Genomic DNA, 23,912 nt, shown 5'->3' on the forward strand with positions numbered 1-23,912 from the left:
AATACAATAGCCTGTGACTCATGATAAGTATGTGATTTTGCGATTCGTAAATTATAAATAAACAAATTGTTATTTTAAATTATGCTAATGTAAAAAATAGAAATATTTTAGATATATTGTATACTAACAAACTTTTGCATATTCAAGATTTACTAAAACGTCAATAATTTGTGACTTATCTTTACAAATGAAACAAGTGAAATACATACAAAATATACAATTAAACTTACCTGGTTTGTCAATTCCTGGAAAAAACAGAAGTCAGTTGAAAATGTTTTCTCAAACTGTTAGTGCACTTTGATTTTACAATATATTCTAACCACTACACCTACACATCAACAAACCCGTTGTTGAATTCTACTTTTTCATTATAAGTAACATACAAATCAAAGTTACAAAAATCGTGTCATTACAATGTTTAAACTTGTTAAGAGCAAGTATTTGAAACTAAAGTATAAATATGTAGAATATATAATATTATACCGAAGCAAAATCCTGAGCCATCTGGTCCTGGTGTAAGATGATAAACAAAGAATGTTCCGCAGTTCTTAATTTGTATTTGTACGCTCTGATGGCATGATTTGATGAATTTCAGACATGCTTGCCTATTTACTCTACCATCTTCTGGATTTGGCAATGTACCTGTAAGTTTGTATATCCACATGTAAATTGTCCATGTTGTGACTGGTCAACTAGACAAGATGAATATGGTTGATAGCTATATTCATTAAGGATTAAGAAGGCTTATATAATGTTCTCTTAGTTACCTGGAAAGGTCATCTTTGTTTTAGCTTATAAAACACATTTTGTTAATGTTGCTATGGGTGTTTAATGCTCTGGCAAATTACTCTGTTATATATTTGTAACATTGTTTGAAGAAGAAAAGAGACATGTATTTGTTTACTTATTTACATTGTGAATATCAACAATTCTAACACGATCCGCAGCAGTTGCTATATAAACATATAGCGAAATCACCTATACATGAATCTACGATAAAATATAGCTCTTCGATTCCACCCTGCGATTGTAACACGACTGTGAGATTCTACACTGCTTCTGTTATATACCGACTAAATACTCGACTTTTTCAGTGATATGTAGTAGAAATAAAAAGTACATCAATTTTTCTGAAACAAACAATTTCTAACTGATGAATTTATTTGTTTATAATTTTACCGTAAGAAAATGTTTCAGCCCGTTAAGTTTCAACTTCAACACCAGCGCATCTATGTCTGGTCGTGTGTGTAGTTTACAATTTCTGCGCTGTAGGCACCACAGATTTTACTTTGACAGTAAATAAATTATAATTCATGTTCCAATCTTCCAGACTCAAGTGTTTACGTGTTTATATGCCGCCGCAATGTTCTGGCGTGTATGTTTCAGTGCCATCATGTAGGTGACGTGCACTATTTTGAGAAACTGCATATATAAACTTTGAAGGAAGTATTTACTTCTGATTTCTATATCCGACCTTAGATGTTATTGAAAATAACATTTTTAGAGCAGTAACTACTTAATACTTTAATTAAAATTTGTTGAATATCGGAAAATTCCGTTTTATACAACGCTTTCCATTCGTGGGGAGGTTTTTATAATAGCATATGGCCAGCCGAATGACACATCGAGCTAAATTGTAGTGCTGCAAAATGCGAAGAATTTGCGTGGTTAGAATCGAAATAATAAATATGTTCAAATAATTTTATCACTTAATAAAATATGGGCAGTCGTTCGGATGCGAATATTAAATCACTCGTGCTACGCACTCGTGATTTAATTATTACGCATCCGAACTCCTGCCCATATTTTATTAACTGATAAAATATAGGCACATATTTATTATTTCTTAATTAAATTATTTAACTGACGTTTTTTACTGCAGTAACTGGTAATAAGCTGTGAGTTCTTTACGAATCCGCAATTGATTTAATAATGATTATCCACAATTGATTTATAAATTTTCATATACGCTGCACTCAGAGATTCTTGTACATTACATGCGCCACTGCTATCGGAATCGTTTCCAAAATATCTTTTTATGAATTTTGTTATATAAGTATATGTTTAGTATAATGTAAAGACTGAACTCGATAAATGCTGTAGTTGTATGTTTATCTTAGGTACATGAGTGTCCGCGCTATTGTGGTTTACGTTGTAGTGGGACTATTTCTAAAGAACATGGCATTCCCTTGTATATTCGTCCTTGTTCAAATTTCCCCTTCGGGTTCCTCCCCCTCACCACCCCCCCCCCCCCCCCCCCCCCACGACCCCATTTCGCTCTTTACCATTTCCTTACCCTGTATATTTAATCTATATGAGTACGTCACAGTCTAAATGTTAGACATTTGTTTTAAACACATCTTCTTGACATTATGATCAAAGAAGAAGTGTATCCCAAATGAGCAATACGAAATGAAATATAAAGGAATCATATATGAAAAAAAAGATACACTGCGTGTACGGTTCGAACTCCTTGCTGTAGTCGCTAGTAAGAAACAACCTCCCTATCGACTACGTCCATCTCGGGGTCATGTTAAACCGATTCCACTATAAAACATAGATGTACTTGTAAATTTGCACGTGAAATCTGATTATTTCGTAACCGCATTACATGTCATGAGTCAACTGATATCAGGTTTCAAACAAATTCGATAGACTGTATTTGTGAAATGCATTGGTCTTATCTAAATTTGTTACTGTTAACGTTTTATTATGGTCGTTTATTTTTAGTTGATGAAACAAAAAATCAAGATTACGTAAATTACGTAAATTGTTTAAATCAGAGAAACCAATCATAACTGCAGAATATGATACTGATCTCTTGTATTATTTTTCACGAACCTACAATTATTACTCGCGAATTCTCCTATACTTAACCACTTTTGGATTATAAACAGCCGTACACAGATAACGAAGTAATTGACTATTTAATACAACAAAAGCAGCGGACATTTGTGTATCTAAAGTGCCTCTTTTTTGGGAAATGGATACAGTCGCATCACCTTTTTGTGATCCAAGAAAAACAATCTATATGGTTCGATTTCCATGTGTCAGTTTTTTTTTGTCTATTTTCGGTTTTACTATGATTGTATAATTGTGAGATATGGCTACCATACCATTATAATTTCCATAGAACTATTTTGAAAATATCTCATGGCCATGTCATTTTACATTTGGCTTGAGCGGCTCACTCATGTCAACTGATAAATCCAGTATGATCATTATATTAGATTTATATACCAACGGAAAAACAAATGCACTTACAAAAGCTGTACTCCCAGTACAATATCTACATTTTTAGGTATTTGATTTAAGATATTTATTGTATTAACATGACAAAATATGGTTTACTTTTTGATAAGTTTGTAAGTAAACATCGAGTTTAATCTAAACTATGCAGATAGATACACTGTACTACAACCGTATGAAGAATAACGATAATGTGCTGTAAAATCCGATTGAAAGGTTTATCGGTCATTTTTAATCCGCACATATCTGGATACTATTCAGTTTCAAATAATATAAACTTCAATTTATTTTTCTATTTAAGTCCTTATATGTTTAGGTTTCATTTCGTTTAGTTAAAGAATAAATACCTGTTATAAACGGCAGCCAATAATAGTACATTGTATACCATTCAATACGTTTACGTTTAAATTATTCAAACGGAAATATTAGGTGGATACAAAACACGTGAATACCATACGAAACATAATCGGATAGTATACCGTTCATCCAGATAGGAAACTTGTATCCGCACGCACAATAGTCGGGTGGAAAGGTAACAATAGGATCAGCTCCAGCATAAAACCATGCTTTGTCAATCCTGTGGTCAGTGTATGGACAATCACCTTTCAGATTGGCATATCTCTCATTCAGATGAGTGATGTTTCGGTAAATACCAGAAAAACATGGATCCGAGAATCCAGCTGTTGTAACAGCTCTTGCAGCCGCCAAATATGCTGAAATGCATTTAAGTATTCATATTCAATTCCATATATGTATGTCATTTTTCAACTTCATTCATATTTGATTGTTTTCTTTTCGTCATGTGCATACCACGGGGAGCTCTAACAATTTTGCTCTTAATAGTTAAATTATCATCTATATCATAACATATATGGAATGAGAACCTAATCAAATAATGCATGCAGTGCAATATCGCGTTTGACCCATTTCTATTGGTCTAAGACCTAGAGATGCTTTTTTGCTTACATTTTATACATGTTCTAAATTGCTGTGAAGGAGTCTTCTTCATATCGGTAAACACATACACAAATTAAAAATAAACAATTTGAAAACCATCCAGCTGTCGATTGTTAATACCAACCGTTTCTCTGAATAAGATAATTGTCCGTTTTTCAAAGTGACCAATGCTCGGACAGTTTTATTTCGGACAGTGTCACGTTTTTTACCAGTTAGTTATAGTCTAGCTGTTTATTTCAACACATTTGCAAACGTAACTTCATCTGTACAAAAAAAGGAAAGTATAAACTTGGTGCACGATTAAGAGGAGAAATGACTTGTTACCAATTTGCTTGTTGCCATGTGGCGCCGTTCACCCTTGCCTAGAACCTGTTTCTTCTACTGAATAGTCAACTGCCAGTAAAAATGATTATAAGTATTTCCAAAAACGTTGTTTACACTTTTTACATATAAACGTGCGAAGTATTTTACCTAAACTACATGGAATTAATATTGTTGCACGAAAATGTAGAGCAACCTGCATATCGTCACCTAAACTTTTCAGGAGAAGCAAAAACGTTATTTTTTTGCTGAAAATTAATACAGTCATTGAATTAATATTTGTACACTCTGAAAAGTGTTTGTTTATGATTTGTTAATTGGCATTTGTCAAAGACTTGTTAAGAAAGAGTTTTTTTAGAAAAACATGTACTTATCTTAATGTGTCGCTGAAATTCTTGGTGCAGAAAAGGGTTATGAGGCCTTACAAACTTTTCGCACAAAAATATATTCGTCCAATAATAGATTGATGGTCTTTATATGATTTCTGCACTAATTTTTATGATACATTCTGTATATTTTTCATTGTAAAATTCTTGTCACATTTAACGCTGCTTTTCTCATGTCAAGTAAATATTGTTATTAATCGAATAAAATTTAAAATGTGTTCATCATGTAATGGAGACCTTTAAAAAATCATTTATTAGTAATATGACCATGTAATGTTTGGAGTGTGCTCTGCATACATTAACTTTCATCTTTAAAACACTGTTTGGCCCTACGAATTTTACCTTAATAACGGCAGCCTCTCATCAAATTTATTACAATATAAATAACTAATTCTTCAGTATTTTGTATATCATTCTATATCTATTTTGTCTATCCAATCGCGAACGTTCATTTGCAACACGTGACCGTACAATATATTACGGTATTTGGACGCACGTGCGTACAAAAAATCCTGTATTTTCTTTTAATTGGGAGCACGCGCGTACTGAAATATATTGTATTTTCTGTATTTGGACGGTTCAACAGTCCCATGTTAAACATACGATAAAGCCCGAAACGCGTGAAAGTGTTCCGAATGTAAATCGGATGAAGTAGGCGCTCTATGTACAAAGTTTGATTATGCGTCTTGAAATCAGGATTTAATTGTCGACCATCTCGGCCAATTTCGATAACCAGCCAAATTCTACCAGGCACTCTTGGATTATGGTCCTTGAATTACTCGGAAAAAAAACGGGGAATTTAGCCTTGTCCGTTATCTTAAGTCGTATAGTTTTCATCCGATCTTCACCAAATTTGCTGACAATGTTTGTTGGCATAATATCTCAGCCAAGTATAATAACCACCCAAATTGCCAAATGGCTGTTTAGGGAGGTTGCACCATGTAATTTGTTTAATACTGATACGCAGAAAAACAACATTCAATAAATTACGTATATTACGTATGAAGTGAAATAAATATAGAATAAAAAATTTATTTAAGGCCTAACATTGTTCTGTATAATATATATTTGCACCAAGCTGGAAAAATACAGAAAAGGCAGAAATACAATATTCAGTGAAACATTTTTAATTTAAACTTAGATAAAATAGATATTAGAATAAAAAGGTTATTTAACATTGAACTGTACAATACGAGACATATTTGGACTCGTACTCAGCTGCTGGGTACTCGTCCAAATATATCTCCGTATTGTACAGAACAATGTTAAATAACCTAATAGTATACTCCATCTGGTTGGATACAACCTTTAATAGCACACCTGGGGTTTGGTTTTCAGCAGTAAACATTTTAACAAGATAAACATCTCAAATATGGTTTAAATTAAAGTATTTTTATTCCTTGCGTATTTTCTACAGAAAGAAAAAAAAAACATTTATATTTATATCAACAACACTGGTGATTAATATCAAAGGCGACTGTTTCCATAAGGTTTAACATGCGGTCTGATGTCGATCACAAGAAACATAAATAAAATGTTTAAAAAATCAGCACTCAAAATTTCAAAAAGTACACTCTTTGATAGTTAAAACTTTAAAAAGATCGATCTGACACAACTATGCAGTTTTTTCTTAGAAACATTAAATATAGTTTCTAAAATCCTTGAAAAAATGGTTTATGACCAAGTTTAATCTTATTTTAAGGACAAAGACTTGTTATATAAATTTCAGTCTGGCTTTAGGACTGGATTTTCTACTGATACTTGTCTGATCTACTTAACAGACTTTTATCAGGCATGAACATGATAAGCTAGGGTAAGTATGGTTCTGTTAGACTTACAGAAAGCATAAGAAACTGTTGATAATTCCATCCTTTTGATGAAGCTTTAAGCTTCTGGTCTCGGTAATGACATTTTAAGGTGCTTCAAGTCATATCTTTCTGAGAGACAGCAACTTGTAGATTTTTTTCAGATGTCTTTTCATCTGCTTCAAATATTACCTTAGGTGTCTCATAGAGCTCAATACTAGGTCATCTCCTCTTTTTAGTTTATGTTAATGACATGTCAGCAGTAGGGAAGAATAAACTTTTGTTTTGTTACATGCTGACAATTCCGGAATACTGGTATCTGGTAAGAATTTATCTGATGTAGAATACAGTGTATTTGAAGATTTGTCCTCAGTGAGTCAATGGCTTATTGATAATAGGTTAGCATTGCATTTAGGTAAAACTGAGTATGTTGTGATTGTTTCAAAGCACAAAGAAAGGTCTAAATTAAATGTTTATTGTAACTTGTAATGGTACAGCTATCGAAGCAACCACAGATGTGAAGAATCATGGGGTTACAGTAACTATAGATCAGTAATTGTCCTTTGGTGCCATGGTCGACCCAGTTATTGAAAATAACCAATGCTTAGTTAAAATTTCTATGTCATAAGAAAGATTTTCTTACTTAACTTACCAAAAAACTGCTTGTTACGTCCTAAATTCAGTGTCATTTACGTTTGTTCTGTCTGGTATAATGGTTTAACTCAAGTCTTAAAAAACAAGCTACAAACAACTCAAAATAATTATTGAGATTTGTGCTAAATCTTGATTCCAGAGCTCATGTAGATCTTGAACATTTCAAATCCATAAATTGGTTACCAATTAGCAAAATTATTAAACAAATCATGATGTGTCATATTTTCAAGGTTAAAAGCAAACTACCCACAAATTATTTGCTCAACATTCTATACATATACATAGTACAAGACTTAGTCAGAAAGGTGACCACTGCCGTCCAAAGGTCAAAGGCCCAGTTTTCAAACCTTTTAGTTTTATTGGTTCTAAACTTTGGAACAGTCTTTCAGTGGATATACTAACTAAACTAACAAATATCAATCATTTAAGGTAGCGTTCATAAGTCATTTAATGCAAGTATTCAGTGATTGTCAAATGTTTTAACGTGTCACCTTTATGAACATACCCAATCAAACCGAGTCTGCTATAATACTTCTTGGTTGCAGTTTTTGCTTCAAAATGATCTTTTTACAGATTCTATTAATGCATTTTTATTGCATCAGGTGTTTGTTCCGGCTCATTTAGTCACTGCCATGACATGCTCTATCTTTTACACATTTATCTGAACCGTTTTAACAGTTTCGTTTCGTTTGATGGAGTATCAATGTTATTGATCAGGTATTTCTATACTATTTGTAACAATGTGATAATTTCAATTTGATAATTTCAATTTGTGATAAAGGTACTATTTTAAATAATATGTTTTAATAATTGCCTCTCTATGTCATACCACTAATGCTAAGGACCACAATAAAAGTAAGAGCTTGCTCTTTATTATGTTATCTTTGTTACATGTATGTGGAGCATGCAATGGTTTTCCTTTGCATAATATAGTATTGTATTTTATTCTATATTGTGTAAATGTTATCCTTTGCCGGAATAAATCTATCTATCTATCTATCTATCTAGGGTAAGATTATGTAGAAAAGGCAAGCGCTGCACTCTGCTGAAGCTTTAAAAATAACTGCACAATCATGTACAAATGTAATATCAATATCTATATCAAGTAATCAAGTGTATCACATGTTTGACGTGGCGGAAGTGTAATAAAGCCATAACATAAAAAGGATAATACACTAGTATAATAAAGCTTTGACGTCGAAGTCGCTTACAATATCGAAGACGTAGGTCAAAAGTGACATGTTTATAATAGTTAAAGAAATTAGAACTTTTGATGTTTCGACAGGAAAAGCTAACATGTGATTAAAGAATATTACATTTGTGATTTTCCACATTGAATTTATTTAACTCGTTTATTTAATGCTCGGCACTGAAAAGACACTCATGTAAGATCTATAATAAACGTTATGAAAATAAGTGTTACCTAAAAGAACACATGTTATGAATACCATTTTTCCACTTTCGTTCACATTTTCCTACAATTCAATCACTACATTTAGATCACGCAATGCTTTCGAAAGACAAATTCTTATGTAGAGGGTAAAATGATATTTAAGGTGTCACGTGACTTTACCTTAATAACCAATCACCTGCTGGTATTTTATTAAGCCCAAAAGGGAGTAATATATAAGAATGCGACGCGGTTGCAGTTTTCAACACTTTGTACTTCACAAAATAGCAAATTAGAAAATGTCCGGCTGAAGATTTTGTTTTCAAAAATGGTGGCTTTTAATTTTATTAGCCTTAGTGTTTTATTGCTGTTTTATTATGCGGCTGGAGGTATGTCAACATTTTTTATTTTTCATGACTTGTTGTTAAACCTTTACATTAAACATGTTATTCCACCGCAAGTAACGTACACATTGGGCACAATTGCCAGATATTAATCAAATGACGAAGGTGAATGAATTTTGACACAATGCTTTCGACACAGTCAAATCATAGAGTAAAGTGTCGATTCAATAAACGTAAAGAATGTCATAACGGTTAGAAAATCAAATAATTTTATTCATTAACAGATTTGGGAGTTGTTTTTTTTTTTTGTGTTTTTTTCTTTTCTTTTTTTTAATTCAGGCAGAGAAAAGAGAATTTGCATGGTTTCGAAAAAAACGAACAATTCTTTTGAACAAAGATGTCAATATAACACCTTTCTTAATTAAGGATGTACTAGAGTTTTTTTCAGGATATCCGCCATTTTGAAAAATGTTTCTTCAAATATTGCTTTCTAACAAAAGTTTTGCTAAAAATTAATGCTAAATAATTAAGATATGGCTAATAATGTACCATTTAACCAAATATATTTATGCTTTTTTTCACTCTTATTTTTGGCTGGCATTTGCCTAAAATTGACGTAAGATTTACAATGGGGTAAAGATAGGTAATTTCAAAGTAGATCAGATTTGGTTTTGATATTTTTCTGACTGATACATATAATGTTAAGCTATAAATAAAATAAAAGTTCTCAAGATAGCACTTTATATTATCTAGAAAATATAAATTAAAACAAAAAGAACAAAAAATATCAAAATTCACCACTTTTTAACAGTTTTTTCTTAATAAATCTCTTAGATGCGCGGTGACACCAACTTTTTTTCTTTCCATTTTGAAGCATTTTTGTGCGTCATTAATGCTGCAAAATATTTTGAAAATCTTAACGTCAGAATTTATTTTGTAGATCTAAATACGTTTTTTCCATTGAAAATAAAGTGGGTGGGGTAATTATGTCAACATGTAAAAATTAAAGAGATTTGTTAGTGATATTTATGCTTATATAATACTGACACCACCATATATTCATATTAACCTGTAAGACCTGAAATCCCTATAAGATTAAGTAGGATATTATATGTTTTATAAAGTACCAACTTGTTTTCAATTTTACAAAATTTCAGAAATGCGTAAACAGTGGGTGAAGAAAATACCCTATAAAATTAAAACAGATTCGGTGACCTATGTTTTTTCTGCTCTTGTTTGTCTAAGAAACTAATGTTCTTCAAGCTCACAGGGTATGAAAAAAATTTAAACGTTAGAAAAAATTCGCTCGTACATCCTTAAGGAAGATAATATGAATAAATGCAGTTCGTATATTTAAAAGTGTTATTCTAAATTCTTTACTGGTATGAGGGTATGAATTATTATATACTTCTGTAATTAGTGGAAACGAGCCATGTACGAAAGTGCAAAAAAAAAAACATTTAAATATCGGAAGCTTGGTGGAGTTTAATAACGCATTAAAATGGAACACAAGTGGCAATATTACAAGTGCCTTATAAACATACAGATTCAAATTTCTTGTATTTACTTTTGTCTTTGTCCTTAATATTTTAATAACGTTACTCTGAATACATGCATTGGGATTTCGCATTATTTAACAAAGATAAAATTTGCTTTAGAAGTTATTTTACATGTAATGGTATGTTTAAATGCAGCTGAAGTACGTCTAGTTGGAGGGCGGACACCTTACGAAGGGAGGTTAGAAATGAGAAAGAGCAATAAAGAGCCATGGGGAACTGTTTGTGATGATAATTTTGATGACAACGATGCACGTGTAGTATGTCGAATGCTTGGGTTTCGTAACTCTGAGTGAGTAACAAAATAATGAAGATTTTATTGTCAGTTTAGGAACTACAACACACAATTTCTTGTATGATTGAGGGATACGTTTTTTAAAGCTAAAAGGTAAACAATTGATATTGTATTGTATTAAAAAGTAAATTTGCTTTATTTTTTTTTAACTTGTTTATGAGATATTAACAGTTACTGTTCTATAAGTTTATTAAGATTTTAAACATTATTCGTAACTGACTTATTAGTTTCTGTATGTAGTCGAAATGTTTTTTAAAATATTAAATTAATCATTCATATGAAGTATGCGTTCAATAATTCAACTGTTCTTTTAAAGCAAAGCGGACAAAATATTTTCCAGGTGTTCTTCCGTTGTAGAAGCATCAGCATACGGCCCTGGTTCGGGGAAAATATTGTTGGATGAAATGCAGTGTATCGGTAACGAGTCAGATGTTTCTCAGTGTAAAGCCAATACATGGGGGCAGAGCGATTGTGCACATGCAGAAGACGTTGGTGTCAGTTGCCGTAAGAACATTTCGTGCCATAATCAAATAAGATGTGTTAATTTAAAAACACATTTCTTTCTTCATAACAGTATTTCCTATCTAATGTTCTTACATCATAAAATGTATTTCTCATATCATCAAATAAGCGAAAAATAGTAAAAAAAAAACAATATAAAAGTTACTTGTTTTAATTGTTGCAGGTCTTTAGAAATTCATACATTGATTTAAATGCAATATCAAATTTTAGAAACGCCGGTGAGACTTGTAGAGGGACCTCATTCGGGTAGAATAGAAATCCAAAGAAACGGTTCATGGGGATCAATTTGTTTAGACAGTTTCAACCAAACTGTTGGAAAAGTTATATGCCGTATGTTGGCATTAAGCACTGGGTACGTAAATTATTTCAAGCATATAAAACTTTAAAGTTATAACATAAATTCTAAACATGAAATATCATTTTAACATTAATAATTGATATGCTTTTTGGTTACCTTCATTTTCAATTGCATTAAAGTGTTCTTCAATAAAAAACGTTACTTAAAAGTAAAAAACATTATACTTTCTATTTTATGTTGAAATCAACAGGGATATTGAAATTAGATCCGCTGGTTCTACAGGCACTCTTTCTCCCATGGTATCAAGTTGTGTTGGCAATGAAAAAGACATTGCATTGTGTCAAATGTCTAAAGAATCGTGCAGAAGTGCCAGAAGTACCAGTATTGATTGTCGTAAGTTGTTTCTCTACTAGACAGCTGTTGTCGCCAGTTTATTGAATCTAATCTTAGTTCTTAACTAACTGTTTTGTCTAATGAGTTCGTTTCGTAAGGTTTTGAACATTCTTCATCATTGAAAGCTTCGGATTTAAACGTGTTTTTCTAATAAATTAAACAAATATCACTGTTATATAAACCTTGGGACATATTTCATTGAAACTGACATCGCATTCATGATTCATTAAATAAGGCTCTTGTAGTGACAGCTGGTAAAATAATAATCAGATAGTTGATAAATCATTACAGCATTAACAATGGACTCGAAATCAAGCTCGAAATAAAGCTCTGACGTAATTAACACATAAAGAGATGATAATTATTTCAAAAGATCAAAAGAATAATAGCAGTGGTCACGTTTTTATGATTTTTATTTTATTTTTTTCAAATGACACAGCAGGTGTGACTTTGTGACTTGTGATTACCAATGTAAATATTTGTACTGAAATTTCAACAAAACCAGAAAAAAAATAAAATTTCGTTTCAAAAAGTGTTTAACTAAACTTAAGCATTTTATGTAACACCACATGTAATGTTTAATACCGCGCGCATCTGTACGTCACACGTGAAAGAAAAATAGATCTTCATATTTAATAATATTATCACAGTTTAATGTAAATCAGAATTAATACTATTGGTTTTAATCATAACAATTATATCCCTAAGCGTTCAGTGACCTTTGTTTTTATGAAATATTGCTCATAAGGCATGTATATACTGTTTAAGGAACTGAAGTGCGGCTAGTTGGTGGACCTAATCAGCAGTTGGGGAGAGTGGAGGTGAATTTTCAAGACAAATGGGGAACAGTATGTGACGACTCTTTTGATGACAACGCCGCTTCTGTTATCTGTCGAATGCTTGGCTATAATCCAAAGTATGTCCAATTACAAACTTTAATTATAACAAACACCTGAGTTAATAAGCACTTTTTAAAAGTCTGATAAGAAAAATCAGATATATTTCTCGATCTTTAACAAGTCTGTAGGACATGTCATTTAAATAACTACAATATGAATTTCATTCCTAAAACAAGCTTTACAGCCTCCCAGTGTTCTACCAAGTTTCAACCTCGCGTCGTTTGAGGATTCCTTCTATTCCTATGTGACCGCATCACACAAATATTCTGGACGTGTAAAAAAGTCCCATATCAGTATTTATTTCTTATATTCTTGGTAATGTGTGAGTATGTGAGCAACTGAGGACTACTGTTTTAAACAAAAAAAACAACAACAAAAAACATAACAACAAGTTCCATAATTGTGAAAATATATTCACAATCAGAATATTCGGAATCACTAAGCTCTAGGGTTAGGGATTGGGTTAGGTTAGTGTTAGGGTTGAAATTTACCCAACCCTGCGGCAAAGGTTTTGTGCCTCCCACGGGTGTTTTTGCCATTGATCGTTCCAAGGCAGTTCCCCACTGTGTACCTTAACTTGTTCGTTTTGTCCTCGTGTGTTTGCTTTGTAATTGTGTGTGTGCACGCGCGCGCATTTGCGCGTGTGCGTGTATGTGTTTGTGTGTGTGATGTGCACGTCTGCATGCTGTGGGTTTCGTCTGGCTCTGTTTGGGGAGATGGCATTCCTTGTCCGATATTTTTCCCTTTTTTAAATAGAGTTGTATAGGGAAAACCTTTAAAAATATTCTTGTGTATACTAAGATTGTCAATCACATATACGTTTATTGATGTTGATCTTCTTCAAGCTTTTAACAAAATTACTGAAAAAGAAGGCTGAAGAAAGTCAGTTGTTTTCATCAATGTAAACTTAAAAAAATACAAATGTACAAGGGTGAGTTGTTCAATTACATCCAAGTTAACTTAACAATGACACGGCTGAAATATTAAATTACATTAGTTTTACCGAGAGATAAAATATTATTTACCAATGAGAGTAAACAAGTTAAACTAAGAATTAACGCAACTCTAAAGAATCCTTAATGAATTTTTTTAAATGATTCGCATATACTTCACAGAGGTGCAAGAGCAAGAGGTCGGGCGTTTTATGGAAAGGGGAACGGTAGTGTAACCATTGATGAACTACGATGTTCTGGTGATGAAACGGATATTTCAGAATGCAAGTCAAACTATTGGGGGTCTCATACTAATTGCGATCATGACGAGGATGCTTCCGTTGAATGCGGTAAGTTATGTTTCAAGAGCATTGAAATCATCAAAAAAAGTTCACATATCAGAAGTCCAGTTTGAAATATCAAAAGTTGTAAGTGATTTAGCATCATTTGATATTGACATATGATAACTTAACATTGTTAGAGACCTTATACATTTTTAGCTCCATTGTAGATACTTAAGCTATAAATGTTGAACCGATGTCTGCAAAATGAATATTCAGACATGAGCATACAAAAACGATGAATATTTTTTATTTGCATCTTTAATTTTATGCTCTGGCCTACGGAAAAGTGATGCACTTATAACTGTATCCTTTAGGAACGGAAGTACGTTTAGTGGATGGTCCAACACGGTTTTCTGGTCGCTTAGAAATCAAACTAAAATCTTCTTGGAATACCATGTGTGACGACTCCTTTAATAACAAAACAGCGTCTGTTGTCTGTAGAATGCTGGGATTTGAACGAGGGTGAGATGCTTTGTTTTTTTTTTCCTTTTTCTTACAAATGAGACAGATATACTTCAGGCAGTTTGATAATACCCATCCAGTCTGAAATACAATTAATCAAATGAAATGTAAATAGCTGTGCTAAAAATTAAATACATTTTTATCTAGCAAACATTCTTTGTAACTTTATATTTTAAGTACATATGATACATATTTGCAACAGGTTAAATTGTCCGGCTGTTTTTAGTGGTATTGTTATGGCATCATTAAAGTGTGTATACCCTTTGTTCCAAATGTATACAAAAGGAATCAGCTAGCCTTCTGTTATCAAAGAGACTGCATAAACCATATTATGTAATGGTACGATATAAAAAATACTACTATAACTATTTCATGTCTTGAATAAAACAATAACCTGAACAAAACTGCATCATTAACTTAGATTATAGTGACTGTCATGTTTTAAATATATCGGTATTGATTTTTAGCAACATCTCCGTTCGTAACAATGATTACTTCGGAAAAAGTACTGGCGAAATAACACACTATCGTTTAGAATGTCTTGGAAATGAAACAGACATAGTTAACTGCAAACACACTGATATAAATAGCTGCAACAGTGGTAGCAACGTCGGGGTCAATTGTTGTAAGTACATGTACTGTACTGTGAGATATTATTGTAACATCTTTGCATACATCTAAACAACCTATTGCACATAATGCACAGTAACAGAGTTTTGTGAAAACCACTATTAAAAGTCGAAAGAAATATTTTGAGGTGAGGCATTATCCTTTGGCGTAACTAATATTTTAATATAAGTGCCTTGAGCACCGGCATTTGACAATGTTTTGTTTTTTCCTTATGACAGTTGCCTCACTTCTACCTGTCGTGGGCAAAACGTCTCTTCTGGTTGTTTATGTATTTCTCTGACTTTTGTAATCAGAACTATCATGTTTTAAAATTTTAGTTTTGCATCTGAAAGAAAAAAAAACATGTTTTCCTTAATGTTGTTATTGATACTTATTGTTTTTAAAAGAGAGACTTTAATGCAGTGTTGTTTGTCACGACCCACCCGAGCACCGAACTCATAACCGCGTAATCTATAGACCTGTGCTGTCTCTGTGTTGATCGAAATAGGTCGGCTAAAATGTTTGTAGAAAAGAACAAATGCCCTTCATAGTTTAATTGAAAAAGGCTTCAAATCCATTTAAAAAGATACAGTTTTGTCATTAAATCTACCAGCAGAGCAGTTCACATTTGATAAATGTTTCTCTTTTTGTAACTTTATTTGTCTCCAAAATGGAAAAAGTTGCTAAAAAGAAAATAGAACGATTTAAAAACCTTACAAAATAAAACTAAAAAAGCATGTTAGTTTTCCATTGTTTCCCGACTGAAATAAGTGAAATAAGCGCATATCAAAATTTGTGACCGACTTTACTAAAATGTTGACAATGGTAGACCATCTTTCTATCCAGGCGATGAAATGTACATTTTTTGTCACAAGCAAGTTCCAAATGTTGTAGCTATAACTAAATATCACAAGATATTTTAGCATTTCGTAGATTAGAAACGGAATGGCCTGTTTCAGATTCCGTAACACCTGTCAGATTACAAGGTGGTCCTACGACATATTCAGGAAGAGTAGAAGTGTACATGCAAGAGCTGTCTACCTGGATGGGCATATGTGATGAAAGTTATGGTTTTACAGTTGATGACGCCAGAGTTCTCTGCAGAATGATCGGAAAACCTAACATGTAATATAATTATGCTGCTAACAAATTTAAAAGAGCATGCAATATAACTGAACCGACTTTTGTTAAGTGTACTCAGTAAGTTAAGTTCATCCTAAAGTAAACTCATCTTATCATACCATCAGGTATAATACAGTTTGCTGTTCCATACAATAGTATTTGGATAACCCGCTACGCGAATTCAATATTTTTCAGTATGGGTACTGATACAAATGTATCATGTTTTGTGCAGAATGATGGTACATGATAATTTTATTCTATGCTCATTTTCCACAATACAGATGCACAAGATTTCGTCTTTTTACCACGTTAAATTTAATGCAGGAATTTGTTATCGGTCAACGAATTTCATTGTTTCGTTAATGCGGACATTTGCGCAAAAATCATTGTACTATATGGAATACATTTAATCCAGTGAGTGAGTGTGTTGGATTTTACGGCGAATCGACACAAAATGGTCATATATCGCCGATACATTTAATCCAATACGAAAATATAATGAACGGATACGTGATACAAATGCGAATCGCAGATTGTTAGAGAAAAATAGGTATAAACAAAATAATACACGACAACACGTCGCGGCAAATGAGTGAATGATATCGTAAAGCCCAGTATTCAAAGTCGTTATTCCTTCTCTTAATTTGTTTAAAATAATTTAAGCTGGGTAATGTTATTTATGTACTTGTTAAATAGCTTTAAGACCCACCACGACCTAGTGACCAACTGTTTTCACCCACAAAAACTTCATGAAAATTATTCTTATAATACAGGCAATATACAGCTATACTACAACTTTTCATGTGGATAATTTAGACAATAAATGTGTTTTGACAACTTCATCTGAAAGGTTATTCAGTCATTCTCTTTATGGCATAGTTTCAAAAATAAAGCTGAATAACTATCTTACACTGTAGAAACAAAATGTGAATGAAATTTAACTAGTAAATACACTGATTTCTGTACATATTTTATTCAATAAAATGTTAAGACATAATATACATTGTCTTTGCCTAATATATGTCACTGTCAACTTGTAACTAAATACTTGCATATCTTTTTTTTTTCATGCAAATCATGTATAATTACAATCATGGAAAAACAAAAAGAATACAGTTATTTTGTGGTGTGTCTTTAAAGTTTGTTTCTAGAAGGAAGTATCTTTTATTCATAAAACATTTTACTGTCTAGAGTCATGTTTATGACACAAAAGATATGAATGGATATTTTGTCTAAAATTGTTTGTTTAATGCAAAATGGCAATAATTCGAACAGAAATCGAAACTGAGTATGTCTTTTCGATAACAACCAGTAAACTCTCATCGATTTACGGTGTTTTCATTTAATATTTGAATGAATCTAGAGGGGTTAAAATGACAATTGAATTTTAATGACATTATATTTGAACGAGAGAACTTTCCTTGACTGGCAGGTTCTTATTAATGATTTGCTAATCTCTAATGATATGTTTGCACTGCCATGCGGGATATTGATATAATTTACGTTTTATTCAAATGAAATAAAAAAAACTTCAGTTGTATGGCAATTTCTTAAACATATTCCTCTATTTGAAAAGTTCAAAAAATTACGGCAATGCAGTACAGTATATCATTAATTTTGCGAATGTGACAACTCGCAAAGCATGTGAGCAAAAAAAAATTTCAGAAAGGCTATGAAATAAGTAGGGCTGTAATCAGTCATCGAAATAAATTCCTATTCTCATTCACATTTCGCCATTGAATATATAATGTATCATTATGTTCTTAAGATAAGATTTTAACAGATCGCGTTTGTATGCGTGCCGCATAATCAAAGAACAAATATTTCGATATTTAGAAATAACACTTCGTCGAAATATTTCAGATATCGTAATACGACATCATTCTTTCAATTAACTTGTCGACTTAAGATTTAATATGTCTGTGAATAAAGATCACATTCCAACGAACACCAGTTTCGCCTCCCCCAAAACTGGTCTTTATAAACAGATTTGACTGTAGATATATTAAATGATATAAATACGAAACAGAAAATTGCTCATGAAATAGAATGTTAATTAAGAAATAATAAGTTCCCAATAGTGGTTTATCGTAGAATAACCCGAGTGTTGAGTTCTTATGCGTAAGAATATAGCACGAAGGCCGTAGGCCTGAGTGATGTATTGTTTCGCATAAGAACTTATTATTTCGATTCTAACATGACATACTAGTATCAAAAGTGTTAGAAAAAACTATTTTTTTCGACCGTGCTACGCACCTGGATCGGATAACGTCATTGCACGTGAGTCGTTTATTGCAGAATAACCCGAGATAGATTTTGCTCTACATGTATGTAGGTTATTGGCTGGTCGTGTTAGAATGAAATTTTAAGAAGATTATTTAGGAGTATCGCAATCGAAAAAAAAAAACACAACGACAATAACAATGAGTCTGCTCATGACAGGTACTTGACCATGCAACACCCCTTAGATCCCCAAGCGCTAGTTTATGTGATGTTTTATTATAGCAAAACAGAATGTCCACCATAATTTCAAATGGCAATATGACAATGATAATATAACAACACTGTCAAAGTGCGATAATACGTATTACAGCGTCAAACTTAAATAAAAAAGATCGTTTGGGAGTATTGTACGCAACCAAGAAAAATGAGAGCAGACTCGATTTAAGTTAATCATAGAAATTGCCAACTCACGCGAATTGTATTGTTTAAATACCCATGCAAGTACAATCTTCTTCTCTGCTAATCTACTGTTTTCAATGGTGGCTAACTGAAGTTATAAATGCGCAACAACGAAGCAAAATTAGAAACCTAAAGAAAAAATAAAAGCAGGGTCGCATTATCATCACTCATTTTATGTAGGTGCGTATGCGCGCACTTCAAAATGAAATAAATTTTTTCGATGTCTCGTACCCACGCGCTCGCCAGGGCGACTCGACGAAATGCATTACATATGCTGTGCGCACGCCAAAGAAACATTTTATTTCTCCACTGCGCACGCGTGCCAACGCGAGACACAGAAACATTCTATTTTGCCATGGCGCTCGCGACAACGTGAAAATATGTAATGTTTGTTGATGGTGCTCTAAATAAAATGTTAGGTTTTGGTATGAACACACTGAATAGCTATATAGTCTTTTATTATATATATAATACTGATGTATTCCAAAGGGCTGCAGCAACAATCTGGACACATTTTAAAGTCTGTAACTATACTTTCTTAAATAATATTATCAGTGCAGAATAAATATCAAAAGAACAGCGGGGTCATGTGCTGGTCATTTGTCATTCAAGAAAACAATATTTTCAGTGAAACACAAACGCTGTTAAATAAGTTAAAATGGGATCTTAAACTGTATTTGTGGTGTATGATCTAAGTTTTCATGAAAAGCATAGATCCTGATATTCAAGTAACAAATTACAACGAAAATAAAAGAAATAGCTCTACCGAACAATAAAAATGAGAGCTATTTGAAACTGTCATGATGCGACTATCATTTTTGTTAGCGCCATTGTCCTATTTAGTGTCTGTATACTTTTTGTCGCGTTCAATGTTTTGTTCTGGCGCATTTATAATTTGGTTTTGTTTCTTTGGTGAGCGCGCTAAATAAGCCACAAATGTTTCTGTCAACTTGAAATCATTTTAGAGCTATAACTGTTATAATTTGGGTTATCTTTCAGTGTATTGTATGATTTCATTTCAATAATTCGTTTATATAAACAGGAATCCAAGTTTTCATACCGCAACATACCTTTATGATTACGTCATCCGAGGAAAAGCCATATCTGACATGAACTGCAGCGGATATGAACAAGACATTACAAATTGTAGATCCGGACAACAGTGGCTAGATAAAAGTTGTGGCTATCCAAATTACGTCGGCATTAATTGTGGTAAGAGTGTGGTGTTTTTTGTCATTCATTTCATTAATTCCTAAACCAACGTGAATATAAAAAATGTCAAACTTTGGACTGGTGGTGAACTTTTTAAACAATAAAGTATTACATGTTCCGTGAGAATTGTTATATAAATATTATTTCGTTTCCCCTTAGACATCTTTACAAATAAATTTTGAGTTGTTCCGCAAAACTAAAACGAAATATCTACTATAACTTCAGAGCCTGTTACTAAAGTTCGTTTGGTTGAAGGACCTTCTACTAGAGCCGGAAGAGTAGAAATACAATATAACGGTACATGGGGTACAATTTGTATGGATGAATTCGATACCGTGGACTCTGATGTCATCTGTAATATGTTAGGCTACACACAGAAGTAAGCCAGATACGTATACACTATCTAATTAATCTTTAATTTCTTAAATTTTCAAAGACTTTTATCGATATTCAGTGATGTATATATTTTTATAAACGTGATGTGAAATATTAAATTGAATGAAATACCTAAGTCCACGTCCACGTTTGAGATACTGCACCAGGGCTTTCCCTTTATTATTTAAATAGTTTGCAGGTGCGTAGTGAACGTTTGACCTAAACACTGAGCGGACAATTTATTGACATAAGTTAGTTCCATAGAATGGATGATTTTTGTATAAACTGCTGATACAGTCCATCCACCTTACAGCTCTTTTAACATATAAATCCGAAAATAGTTTTATCAGTTATAATTGCTGAAGGTCCGTTTATTAATTCATGAACAGGTCGTACCTGCTTAAAAGAGGAGAATATAAGCAAGGCAATATATCCAAAACTATAACAAACGCCCAGTGTAAAGGCAAAGAAAGAGATATCTCAGACTGTAAAGCTGACCCCTGGATGTCTGGAAACTGTCCCAGTGGATTCGACGTCGGCATTGTTTGTAGTAAGTGAATGTTTGGATAGCTTCAAAGTATGATTTTAAGAAACAGAAATATATATAAAGTCCAAATACATAAAGAAAGGACAAAGCTAGATCCCAGGGAGACACAACGATCATAAATTTTAAATTCACTATATATATTTTTTAATGTAACTGTGTTTAGTTTCATTCAAAAAAATATTGGTGCAATGATAATTAAGGTTGTTTTTTTCTGCACATGCAATCTGACTTCATCCAAGAAAGAACAGCGCGATTCACGGATTTACAAGGTCCCAGTGTGTTTTTATACCCGTCTAGATGAACAACGGGCGGCATTAAATAAACCTCTCCGTAATAAATATCATAATCACTTTCAAACGCTGGTATTAAAACGATCTTTGCACGAAAATGTTGAAAATCACAGAATGCAAAATCTTCTAGTTTGATATTATGACAGTTCTATTACGATATATGAAATTTCAGTAACATGTGTTTTTCTAATGATTTAAAAAGGTGGAGATAAGTACCTTTTATTGAATATTTTGTTTACAAAGACAGTACAGTTCGTCTTGCTGATGGCAGAAGTGAGCGTTCAGGCAGGGTTGAGATTTATCATAAAGAAAAATGGATGACAATATGTAGTGATGCCTTTGATAAAACTGTTGCTGATGTTGTATGCCGAATGGCTGGATTTAGATTCTGGTTTGTAAAGCAATTGTATAATTATCCACTTTAAACTGATTTGGAATTTAATTGTTAAGTGCTTTATTCGATATAATTAGTAACAATCATTTGAAAAAGACAATTTGTTTAAGCATATAGTAAAAGAATGCCATACTGGCCCTAAGTCGCTGACCTGACCTTAAATAAACGTGTGACACACCGAATCGTACATGGTAACAACTGTGTTTTGTACAAAACAAAGGTCAAGTGCCCCTATTTAAACGCATTTGAGACAAAATCTTGCAAGGGTGATACAGGCCAAGGTTTATGAAGATCAACGGAGCAGTTCAATGGAAAAGTCATTACATATATTTCTATTTTAAGCTGTAGTGACCCCAAAAAGAGGGCAAGTCAGACCGTTTGTCCAAAATATGTTTTTCCTTAGCTCTGGCGGCCCCACAAAGGGACCAAGAAGCCTTTTTGAACGAAATTAAGAGAAGAGCTAACAGTGGTGTTATAATACTTATCATATTGATAAAGTTTTATCAAGCGGTTCATGAGAAAGAGTTTTAGCGTCCCAAACAAGGGACAGAATGCTCTATTTGAACAAGCTTTGGAGGGTATCAATGGCTATGAGTAACCATTTGAATAAAAAGGGGAGATCTTCCCAGGATACTTGAGACTAACTTTAGTGCAAACCTGACGGGTAGTTTCAGAAAAAAGTATGATTATATTGTTGACGGCGGGCGATTGAATCCGGTAGCTCACCCTCAACATACAAAAATTGTTAGGACACAAATGAAAAAAATATCAAGCTTCTGAGCTTCTGATAATCCTTATGGTATTAAGATTTAATTCTACTATTTTATTACACATTCTTAAAATGCGCGTGCTAGTTCATATAATAACTCAGACATTAAACAGTAGTTAATCGTATCTATAACACAAAAGCTGGATTTATACTTTCAAAACAGTTTATTGGATAATGCATAAAAGTAAAAGTCAATGTTTTTTTTTATCTTATTATATAAATAGAAATCGATATCAAAATATTGAAATTATCTTTGTCATAAATGTTGGTTTTTGTACTTTCTTGAAATTTCAACGGCCAACAGATAAGATAAAAACAAAATGTGAGCTGAAGGAATATTTTACAGGAATGCGTCTGTTCTTCAAGGTTCATTATTTGGAAGAGGATCTGGAGATGTCTTGGTCAACCAAATTGCATGTAATGGTAGTGAACCCGATTTAGCAGCATGTACGTCTTCACCGTGGAAAAATGCTACATGCAGATATAATCTTGTTGCTACAGTTGACTGCAAAATTCAAAGTAAATATTTTCTAACATTCTCGTTATTTACGATAATAATTAGATTTTTGTACACTATATTCGAGTATGATATGCTCAGCAATGTCAGGGACAATCTTTCAAAGTGCATAATATGCCTCTTAGTATTTAAGAAAGACAACGGGTAGAGTGAATGCAGTACGTGCAATTTCGAGAATGATGATGTCGTTTCCGGTCACACCAAACAGTAATGCAATGGCCAATGTTCCTCTTAGACGACATTTGTGCCTCGCTGTCTAAAACTCTATAATGCAAACAGACAAAAGATATCGATATTAGCCAAAGTATGAACAACACTTCTCAAACTATTTTATGCTCTTACATAATATGTAGAGGAGGTACAATATATCAGCCATGATTGATAATTGCTAATAATGCTTTAAATATATCAATGTTAAGACCTAGCATCGTTATGAAACATTCATAGATCTATAATTTTTGAAAATATCTTTGGTCATACCAGATGTAATACCTTTAAACTGACAAAACTTTGCGTTGTTTTACATTATAAACAAATTATGGACACCAAAATTTCATTCATATTCGATAATGGAAAAGAACTATTGAA

General features: G+C 32.6%; 1 protein-coding gene across 1 annotated transcript; it reads left to right on the forward strand.

Moving 5' to 3' along the window:
- The first annotated feature begins 10,781 nt into the window (after positions 1-10,781).
- Positions 10,782-21,365, forward strand: LOC128548593 (deleted in malignant brain tumors 1 protein-like). The gene is made up of 12 exons (XM_053523887.1): positions 10,782-10,954; positions 11,298-11,461; positions 11,690-11,831; positions 12,028-12,170; positions 12,939-13,086; positions 14,185-14,351; positions 14,660-14,807; positions 15,275-15,432; positions 16,376-16,541; positions 20,263-20,432; positions 20,658-20,811; positions 21,197-21,365. Exons 1-12 carry the CDS (start codon positions 10,782-10,784, stop codon positions 21,363-21,365), a joined length of 1,902 nt encoding a protein of 633 aa, XP_053379862.1.
- The last annotated feature ends 2,547 nt before the right edge of the window (positions 21,366-23,912 follow it).

Source organism: Mercenaria mercenaria, chromosome 2 (genome assembly GCF_021730395.1).
Source record: "Mercenaria mercenaria strain notata chromosome 2, MADL_Memer_1, whole genome shotgun sequence".
In the NCBI taxonomy this organism is placed as follows: Eukaryota; Metazoa; Mollusca; class Bivalvia; order Venerida; family Veneridae; genus Mercenaria; species Mercenaria mercenaria.